Source organism: Mercurialis annua, linkage group LG8, assembly GCF_937616625.2.
Source record: "Mercurialis annua linkage group LG8, ddMerAnnu1.2, whole genome shotgun sequence".
Lineage (NCBI taxonomy): Eukaryota > Viridiplantae > Streptophyta > Magnoliopsida > Malpighiales > Euphorbiaceae > Mercurialis > Mercurialis annua.
In genome coordinates, this window is record NC_065577.1 from 19,091,011 (window position 1) to 19,102,073 (window position 11,063).

The 11,063-nt window shown below is 35.7% G+C and overlaps 1 protein-coding gene across 1 annotated transcript; it reads left to right on the forward strand.

Moving 5' to 3' along the window:
• The first annotated feature begins 659 nt into the window (after positions 1-659).
• Positions 660-2,255, forward strand: LOC126661729 (uncharacterized). The gene is made up of 6 exons (XM_050355593.1): positions 660-686; positions 824-978; positions 1,054-1,186; positions 1,279-1,569; positions 1,673-1,774; positions 2,025-2,255. The coding sequence occupies exons 1-6, from the start codon at positions 660-662 to the stop codon at positions 2,253-2,255; spliced, it is 939 nt and encodes a 312-aa protein (XP_050211550.1).
• The last annotated feature ends 8,808 nt before the right edge of the window (positions 2,256-11,063 follow it).

Below are 11,063 nucleotides of genomic sequence, written 5' to 3' on the forward strand. Positions count from 1 at the left end.
TAGTGTAAACGGGTTCAAATTCAATACTCAAGTTTATGGCGAGGATCGAGTTACTATAAATATTGGTGTTTGTGTTAAAGGGTCTCTCTTCGGTCCAGCCGTAAGCGACTTTTAGGGAATGCTGACTGACATTATTGAGATAGAGTATCCAGCGCTGCATATTAAAAGGACCGTCCTATTTAAATGTGATTGGTTCAATCCAACTCCAAATGTGGGTATGTTAGTGCATTGTCGATACAACATGGTAGACATTAATCACAGAAGGAGGTACAACAAGTAAGAACCTTTTATTCTAGCCGAACAGTCCGGTCAAGTCCATTACTTACCCTATCCAAGTAAAAGACGAGATAAAAAGGACTGGTGGGCATTATGCAAGATAAAGGCTAGATCTGAGCTTGACATGCCAGAGGAGGTTATTCTGTCTTTCCAGGACGACGTCGTAGAACATGCTCTTAATGTGGAAACAGCTGACGATCCGACAAATTTGGTTGATCCGGACGAGGAAACAGATGAGGAGGCATTGGAAACTATGCCAACAGCAGAGACAGCCGCTGATTTTCCACCATCCTCATCAGACGAAGCGGAGGACTATAAAGAGTTGTAGTGTAGGGTTAATTAATGTAATAGAATCCGTATGACTTGTATTGTTACATGCTTTAATGACTGATATTTATGTTTTTTTATATGTATGTTTATCGACAAATTGATTAATTAATTATTTATTGATATTTGTTATTTATGTATGAAATTGTATGTGCATATCTACTTCTTTGTAGATATGAGGGGTCAGGGTAGGCGCAGACATGTTTAGAACCGTTGACAGGGAGATCCGAGAGCCACTCCCCCCACAGATGCTCCACCTGAGGGGGACGATCCGCAGCTTGAGGCGGCGCCTGGGCTGCAGAGGGAGGCCCAGCAGCAGGTCGAGTACGAGATTGATGCCTCGGGGAGGCTGAAGGTCGCACCTGACGCTCTGAAGTATCACTGTTATCCATTTTGTAAAGTTTAGCTATAAAACACTATTTGAACTAATTTTATGCTTTAAAATGACAGGGAGCGGCTACATGATAGCGGGAAGGTCTCTAGAGGCTTGCTGGACATCTTTTATTCCTGTTGGTTCATAGAAGGTTCTTCCAGGAAGAGACTGAAGGCGGAGCAGAAGACGTTCTACTGGGAGGAGTTCAAGGTAATATTAAAATTAACATTTTATTCAATTTTCAGTTTCATATTATTAAAATTTACTAATTAATTATCTACTTGTTTGTTAAATACGTGAAGAAGAAGTTTTGGTGGGACTCCATCTATCCCGAGCAGGCGATTAGAGATGTCTTTATGAGACATGCTGCTAATCGTTACATGGACACAATTCACACGACGAAGAGTGTTAGGGATAACAGTGTCACAGATGATATTTGGGCGGCTTGGAATGCGATCTGGGATACGGCTGAGGCGAAGGGGAAGTCCGCCATCGTTCGGGCTAACAGGATGAGTGAGCTGTCAGGGCCCGAGACTGGATCGGTGCGGAACACGGCAGGATCGCGCTCAGCTGTGAAGCATATGACCGTTTTGGTAAGTTTTCTTAATTTGTATTCTTCAGACTTAAATGATTACAGTGTTTAAATGTTCATTATTTACATTGAATTCAATATATGGTTTTTTGTATCAGAGTTAGGAGCTCGGTCGTCCTGCGACATATGCTGAGTTGCATGTTCGTATGCACTCGACGAAGGACGACTGGAACAAGTTTGTCGACAAGAGGTCGCAGGATAAGCTTGTAAGTCTGCTGTAACTTGAAATTGAATTGTTATTACTTGATTATAGTTAAAAGATGTGAAATATAAATTGTGAACTATGAACTGTGAATTGTATATAGTCCATGTGTGTTTGCAGGAAGTCCCTGAAAATAGGTGATGCTCGTATTATAGAGGAGATGCTACCAAATTTTAGTTAGAAATTTAAAGTTAACTATTTCTGTTTTAGATTATCGAAATCGTACTAACTTGACTACTTGTTTGTTTTTTCAGGAGCGTTTCCTTACAGATCGTGCAGCTGCGACCCAGTCCTCGCCGGCTGAGGGCAGCTCGTCGACCACGCAGTCCATCGACGAGAACGAACTGTTCTTGTCTCTCGAGGCGGTGAAGAAGCAGCGGGATTACGGAGTTGGTTCAGCTGCAGCTTCGTACATCGCGTCATTCAAGGGCACCGGTGTGCGTCGTGGCTCCTTCCTCGTCGTCCCAGCAAACTCACTCGACTGAGGACATCGAGGAGCGGATCTAGAGAGAGGTATCCGCTCGGGTGCAAGGGATGCGAGAGGAGATTAAGAGGGACGTGGAGACTTCCGTCGACGAGCGGATTGCTGAGAGGGTCCGCTCGGAGCTGGCAAAGATGATGAGCTCTCTACCGCCAGCCATTCTTCCCCCGCAGCCCCCAGGTCCAGATGACGAGGATATTACTAGATTTTAGTTTTTTGTATTCCTATTCAGTATTATGTTCATAAACATCGACGAATTTGTTAACGTTTGTTGCGTATTTATATATAGATACTTTTTTTGGTTCTTAATTAGTGTGTTTGTATGTATATATTATTTGTGTAATTCTGAACAGGTATAATAGACAGAAAACATCCCATAATGGGCAGGAAAACGACAATTTCTTTTGTCGGAAATGAAGCCCTTTTGCTGACGGATTGTTTCATTTACCGACGGATTGTTCCGTCGGTAAAGTCATACCGTTTTCCGATGACAAGAACTACCGACAGATAATCCGTCGGTAAATCAAAAATGGGATGACGGAATTACCGACGGAATAAGTCACCAACGGAATATTCTGTCGGTATATCGTTGGATCATTGCGGCAACGTCCCTGTATCACCGACGGTTTTACCGAAGATGATACGTCGCAAACTTTACCGACGGAAAATCCGTCGATAAAACGTCGGCTCTTCGTCGGTGTGTTGGTCAAAACTCACCGACCGATACCGAATGTTACCGACCATTTCAGCTCCGTCGGTGATGTTTCCCGACAGTCTGTTTTTGTCGCCAAAGAATGCCGACGAAAATCATGCAGACGGATTGTATCCATCGGTATTCCGTCGGAAAATCCGTTTCCCGACGGATTTACGGGTGTTAGTGACGGAAAATTTTGTCGCTAACACCGGACATTTGATAAGAAAAATACCATAGGATGATAGCATTTTGACCTATTAATCCTATGGACAAAATTACAAAGAAGTACATCTACGATATGGACAAAAGTAGAAATAACAAGTGGAATAGCAAGATCGTGATGAGAAGTAAGCTTAATGCTACATGATAGTAAAGAGATGTGAGAATTGAAAAGAAGATATAGATAGAAAAGAGTTGGATTATGATGATAAATGCTAAATGCATCTTTGAAGGTCAAAAGACGAATAAGGTCAAGAAGACGACAGAGAAAAGAAAATTGTAGATGAAATGAGAAAGGATAATTAATAAAAGATCAAGCATGGAGTGAGCCATGATATCATAAAAGAATATTCTGATATAAGTATATAGTTGGAAGAGGATTAAGATCCTCATTTAAGGATTATAAGCAAAGAAGCTTACTTGAGCATTGGTCACACGCTGTGTTATTAAGATAAGAAGTCACCGACCAATATGAAAATCCTATCTGGTTAAAAACCAGATTGATGAATTTGATCGAAGTGAAGTAAAAAGGGATAAAGAATTTCTAGAATAGTGCGTCATATTACAGAAAAAGGGAAATAGATTAATAAACACATGAAATATATTGACGCAAGAAGAAAGGCAAGTAAGCCCTACAAGGAAAGTAAACAAAGACCTTATAAAGATGCGTCATGAGGGTTCACCTCATGGATAATCTTGATAGGCGATAGTAAAGGAAACTTTGTACGAAAAGTGAAGTAACGAGACCAAAGAGAATAACGGATAATGGGATGAAGATCCCAGTACTATGATAAATAAGGATCAGACCGTGATGACAGCCATATGAAAGAAACTACACAAATAAAGAAGCATGAGCTAATTGAGTATTCACATTACTCAACAAGGAACAATGATAGGATTTGACGTATTGAACAAAAGTAAAGAATCAAGAACAAAGAGTCATAAGTACATATGTATACGACTAATATTATCATAAGAAAAGATGTTTGAGACCAAGATCAAGTCGTACCAACGACTGAATGAAGAAGATTAAGAGGTGCAAACCAATGGATAAACAATATCCTCTATTAATGAATGAGGAAGTTGAGTTACGAGGATTATCGTCTTTAGTGATAAGACATCATTAGAACAAACTATCATTGGATATCAATATTAAACTAAGAGTTTATAATATTGAATGTTAGACAAAGGACAAAAACAAGAGTTGTGTTATGGAATAAAGAAGAAGAAATCAAGGATAAAGTCGTCAGTGATAACTGACGTCAAAGTGTAAGAAGTACCGAAATTGGAATGACAATTCCATGCGCTGACAAGTACCGTAAATAAAACACGGTATTCCAACTATGAAGAAAATTCAAAACGTAAAAAGAGATTAAAGTAAGAAAACTATATGAAAATTCGAGGACGAATTTTTATAAGGGTGTAGGAACGTAATACCCCAAAATATTTAAGTATTTATTTAGACCATATGTCCAGTTTTGATTCGCCAGGGTGGCGATATCGGAAATGATTTCAAAGAAATTAAAAGTAATTATGCAGAATTTAATATAATATTCCAATTCTAAAGTTGAAATCTAAATTAAAAAAAATGTCAAGAAAAGTCCCAAACTAGAGTTCAGGGACTAAAGTGGAAATTTAACCAGTTAAGTCCCAAAAAGGGAAATTATTTCGCCAAGGTCCGCGAAATGTTATATAGTAATAGTGGTAAAAATTTTGGGTCAATCGGAGACCTTTTAAAATTTGGACGCGGATGCGTTTTGGGCCAAATTACAACTTTTGAGAAGTTTAAGGATTAAAGTGCAAATTAGACAATTAAATCTCGAGAATAGTAATCAAAAAATTATTGACGGAAAACAATAATTTTGAGTTAGTATTATTTATATGAATATAAATAATACTTAAATAATCGAGTTAAAAGAATAATTTAACCGTTTGGTTAAATTATAAAGTTTAAAAGAGAAATGATTTAAGTTAATGACGTTAGGGATCAAAATGACCTTTTTGCCAAAATATATATTAGGATCAGAAAGTGAAAAGAAGGATCGAGAGAAAGAAAATGGAACAGATGAGTGAAAACAACGATCATCGTCGATCCGCCGCGGTTTCGCCGTTTCTCGTTCAAATCGATCATTCTTTATATCGGGTTTGTTCATAATTCGATTATCTATCATTTTTAAGCTTCAAATTGAGATAAGCTTGACATTTTTGTTGCGAGAATTAGTAAGGGTTATTTCATTTTAACAAATTAAACGAATCATAATCGCGTTTCTATAGTCGTTTTTGGTGAGATTTAGATTGGATTATATGTTAAAATGGAGTGGGAGCATGTCAGGAGTATCGGCGAGCGGCGAAGCGCCCAAAAAATGGGATTTCCGGGGGCTGAGTGCGGTGTGCGAACGCACACTGGGCCGTGCGTATGCACGGAACCCTTCGGGCGCTCGCACAGCCAGCAATCGTGCGTGTTTCGACATTTTACCCCGTTTCGACCTAGATTTCCGACTTTAAGTACGTCGGACATTAAAAGTAAATCACGTACCCCGAAAACGAGAAATTTGGATATCGAACATAACGAGTTCGATTAGGGTTTCAGGATATAAGGAACCTAATTTTATAACTTAGGATCTTAGTACTAAGTCTACGTTTATGAATTAAACGAACATATGATTTGAATAGGAATTGGATGTATCGTCAAGCTACCAGGCTGTCAAGCTGGAGTAGCTACGAGATCAAACAATGCACGGAGCCTACGTATGCGGGTGACGGTAATGCAGCTTTGGATAGCAGTCACTGTGAGTGGCAAATTTACTTTTGCGTATTATTATGAAAGTCATTCTCATACCTTATTAGTATTATTACTCGTATATCACACTTATATAAACTGTTTATATGAGATGATAGGTTTGATGAATTTGATTATATGAATGTTGTTGTATTCGTTGGTTTGAAGATGATTGTCTAGTGTGTGGTTTGAAGAGACCAACTACCTATTAGGTGTCAATAGGCTGCGTGATCATTAGTGAGTAAGTCTAGAGTGCCTGACTTTGTGATTAAGATTTAATATATTTATGCATAATATGATACGAATACGATACGAGGGTGAACTCGGTTACAGTGTAACCTAAGCCCCGTATCTAGTGAGTTGGACCTACCAGTGGGTTGGACCCACCGGTGAGTTGGACTCACACTTTAAGATTTGATACGAGAGAGCACTCGGCTACGGTGTCGTATGGAGTCCGCGTATCTAGTGAGTTGGACCCATACTTTGAAGTTTATAATGTTTGCTTATGTCATAAATTTACATATGTATTAAGCGTATGACGCTATATTTTGATAATACTGTAACTAACTTGCAAACTCACTCACTATTTTCCAAAATACTGACCCCTCACTCTGATGTTTGCAGGTAGACAAAGTCAGATCAGACAAACCATCTCCATTGTGTCAGAAGTCGTTGTACTTGCACAAGTATAAATTCCTAGAGCTGCAGTAGTCAGTAGGCGTCAATAGAAGACATTGTGAATTGGTTATAAATAACTAATTTTCACTATAAACTCTTATATGATATTTTAATATCTATAAATGTATTATCTAAAAGAGTTTTTCTGAAAATGTTTTATATATAATATTATATTATTAATTGCGAAAAAATTGTTAGTAGTTTTAGGCTTGCTACGGGTTTCGGAGCTACAACTCCCATTCCCTATCGCCGGTCTCGACTCAATAATTTGGGTCGTGACAGAAACAAATCCAAACGTTTCTCCATTTTAGCAATTTAAGCGAAAGGTTTACAAACGTTGCGAAACAAATAAAAGCGATTCACCTTTTTAGAAATTTAGGCCAAACGTTTACAAAGGTTACGAAACAAATCCAAACGTTTCACCTTTTTAGCGATTTAAGCCAAACGTTTACAAACGATACGAAACAAATCCAAATGTTTCACCTTTTTAGCGATTGAAGCCCAACGTTTACAAACGTTACGAAACAAATCCAAACGTTTCCCTTTTTTAGAGATTTAATCCAAATGTTTACAAACGTTACGAAAAAAATCCAAATGTTTCGCCTTTTTAGCGAATTAAGCCAAACGTTTACAAACGCTACGAAAGAAAACCAAACGTTTAAAACGTTACGAAATAAATACATACGTTTCACATATTTAACGATTTAATCCAAACCTTTACAAACGTTACGAAACAAAACGAAGCGTTTCACCTTTTTAGCAATTTAAGCCAAATGTTTACAAATGTTACGAAACAAATCAAAGAGTTTCACCTTTTTAGGAATTTAAGCGAAACGTTTACAAACGTTACAAAATAAATCCAATACAAACGTTACGAAACGAAACTAAACATTTCACCTTTATAGAAATTTATGACAAACGTTTACAAACGTTACGAAACAAATCCAAACGTGTCCCATTTAAACGATTTAAGACAAACGTTTAAAACGTTACGAAACAAATCCAAACATTTTACCTTTTTAGCGATTTATGTCAAACGTTTACAAACGTTACGAAATAAATCCAAACGTGTCCCCATTTTAGCGATTTAAGTCAAACGTTTAAAGCGTTACGAAACAAATCCAAACATTTCACCTTTTTAGAGATTTATGTCAAACGTTTACAAATGTTTCAAAACAAATTCAAATGTTTCACATTTTTAGCGATTTAAGCCAAACGTTTACAAAGGCTAAGAAAAAAAATCCAAAAGTTTAACCTTTTTAGCAATTTAAGCCAAACGTTACGAAACAAATCCAAGCGTTTCACCTTTTTAGCAATTTAAGCCAAACGTTCACAAACGTTACAAAACAAAACCAAACGTTTAAAACGTTACGAAACAAATCCAAATGTTTCATATTTTTAACAATTTAAGCCAAACGTTTACAAACGTTACGAAACAAATCCAAGCATTTCACCTTTTTAGCAATTTTAGCCAATCGTTTACAAACATTACGAAATAAATTCAAGCGTTTCACTTTTTTAGTAATTTAAGCCAAACATTTACAAACATAACGAAACAAATCCAAGCGTTTCACCTTTTTAGCAATTTAAGCCAAACATGTACAAACGTTGCGAAACAAATCCATACGTTTCCCCATTGTAGTGATTTAAGCCAAACATTTACAAACATAACGAAACAAATCCTAACGTTTAACCTTTTTAGCAATTTTAGCAAAACGTTTACAAACGTTACGAAACAAATCCAAGCATTTCACCTTTTTAGCGATTTAAGGCAAATAATTACAAACGTTATGGAACAAATCCAAATGTTTCACCATTTTAGCAATTTAAGCCAAACTTTTACAAATGTAATAAAACAAATCCAAGCGTTTAATCTTTTTAGCAATTTAAGTCAAACGTTTACAAACGGTACAAAACAAATCCAAGCGTTTGACCTTTTCAGCAGTGTAAGCCAAACGTTTACAAACGTTACGAAACAAATCCAAACGTTTCATCTTTTTAGCAATTTAAGACAAAAGTTTACAAACAGTACGAAACAAATACAAATCTTTCACCTTTTTAGCAATTTAAGTAAAACATTTATAAACGCTACGAAAAAAATCCAAACGTTTCCCCTTTTTAGTAATTTAGGTCAAACGTTTACGAAGGTTACGAAACAAATCCAAACGTTTCCCCTTTTTAGCGATTTAAGCCAAATGTTTACAAATGATACGAAATAAATCCAAACGTTTCACCTTTTTAGCGATTTCAGCCAAACATTTACAAACGTTACGAAATAAATCCAAACGTTTTGCTTTTTTAGAGATTTAAGCCAAATGTTTACAAACGTTACGAAACAAATCTAAACGTTTTGCCTTTTTAGCGATTTAAGCCAAACATTTACAAACGTTACGAACCAAATGCAGACGTTTCGCTTTTTTAGCGATTTAAGGGAAACATTTACAAATGTTACGAAACAATTCCAAACGTTTCGCCTTTTTAGCGAATTAATCCAAACGTTACAAACATTACTGAACAAAACCAAACTTTTAAAACGTTACGAAACAAATACAAATGTTTCACATTTTTAACAATTTAATCCAAACCTTTACAAACGTTATGAAACAAAACGAAGCGTTTCGCCTTTTTTGTAATTTAAGCCAAACGTTTACAAACGTTAGAAAACAAATCAAAGAGTTTCACCTTTTTAGGAATTTATGCCAAACGTTTACAAACATTCCGAATCAAATCCAATCGTTTCACCTTTTTAGAAATTTAAGCCAAATGTTTACAAACGTTACGAAATAAATCTAAGCGTTTCACCTTTTTAGCAATTTAAGCCAAACGTTTACAAACGTTACGAAACAAATCCAATACAAACGTTACGAAACAAATCCAATACAAACGTTACGAAACAAATCCAATACAAACGTTACGAAACAAAACCAAACATTTCACCTTTTTTGCAATTTATGCCAAACGTTTACAAACGTTACGGAACAAATCCAAAAGTTTCCCCATTTTAGCGATTTAAGCCAAACGTTTATAACGTTACGAAACAAATCCAAACATTTCACCTTTTTAGGGATTTATGCCAAACGTTTACAAACGTTGCGAAAACAAATCTAAACGTTTCACCTTTTTAGCGATTGAAGCCAAAAGTTTACAAACGTTACGAAAAAATCCAAACATTTCACCTTTTTAGCTATTTAAGCAAAAATTTACAAAGGTTAAGAAACAAATCCAAAAGTTTCACCTTTTTAGCAATTTAAGAAAAACGTTTACAAACGTTACGAAACAAATCCAAGCATTTCACCTTTTTAGCAATTTAAGCCAAACGTTTACAAACGTTACAAAACAAAACCAAACATTTAAAAAGTTACGAAACAAATCCAAATGTTTCACCTTTTTAGCAATTTAAGCCAAATGTTTACAAAAGTTACGAAAAAAATTCAAGCATTTCACCTTTTTAGCAATTTTAGCCATTCGTATACAAACATTACGAAACAAATCCAAACGTTTCACCTTTTTAGTAATTTAAGCCAAACATTTACAAACGTAACTAAAATTCAAGCGTTTCACCTTTTTAGCAATTTAAGCCAAACGTTTACAAACGGTGCAAAATAAATCCAAACGTTTCCCCATTTTAGCGATTTAAGCCAAACGTTTACAAAAGTTACGAAACAAAACCAAACGTTTAAAACGTTACGAAACAAATCCAAACATTTCTCATTTTTAGAGATTTAAGCCAAACCTTTACAAATGTTACGAAACAAAACCAAACGTTTAAAACATTTCGAAACAAATCAAAACGTTTCACATTTTTAACGATTTAAGCAAAATCTTTACAAATGTTACAAAACAAAACCAAGCGTTTCCCATTTTTAGCAATTTAATCCAAATGTTTACAAACGTTACGAAATAAATCCAAGCGTTTCACCTTTTTAGCAATTTAAGCCAAACGTTAGGAAACAAATCCAAGCGTTTCACCATTTTTGTAATTTAAACCAAACGTTTCCACTTTTTTACGATTTAAGCCAAACATTTACAAACGTTACGAAACAAAACCAAATGTTTTACAATTTTAGCAATTTAAGCTAAATGTTTCCAAACATTACAAAACAAAACCAAACGTTTAAAACGTTACAAAACAAATCCAAACGCTTCCAAATGATTCAAAAACGTTACGAAACAAAATTAAACGTTTGTAAATGTTACCAAACAAATCAAAACGTTTCACATTTTTAGTGATTTTAGCGAAAATTTTGCAAATGTTACGAAACAAATTCAAACGTTTCACATTTTTAGTGATTGAAGACAAACGTTTACAAACGTTACGAAACAAATTCAAACGCTTCAAAACAGATCCAAACGTTTAAAACATTACGAAACAAATCCAACCGCTTCACCTTTTTAGCGATTTAAGCCGAACATTTACAAAGGTTACGAAACAAAACCAAACG

What these genes read in the sequence shown, in the direction of transcription:
- LOC126661729 (XM_050355593.1), top strand. Translation starts at nt 660, where the DNA reads ATGACTGATATTTATGTTTTTTTATAT. An exon ending in ATATTTATGTTTTTTTATAT is followed by an intron (nt 687 to 823) that starts GTATGTTTATCG and finishes AACCGTTGACAG; the next exon opens with GGAGATCCGAGAGCCACTCC. An exon ending in AGAGGTCGCAGGATAAGCTT is followed by an intron (nt 1,775 to 2,024) that starts GTAAGTCTGCTG and finishes TTGTTTTTTCAG; the next exon opens with GAGCGTTTCCTTACAGATCG.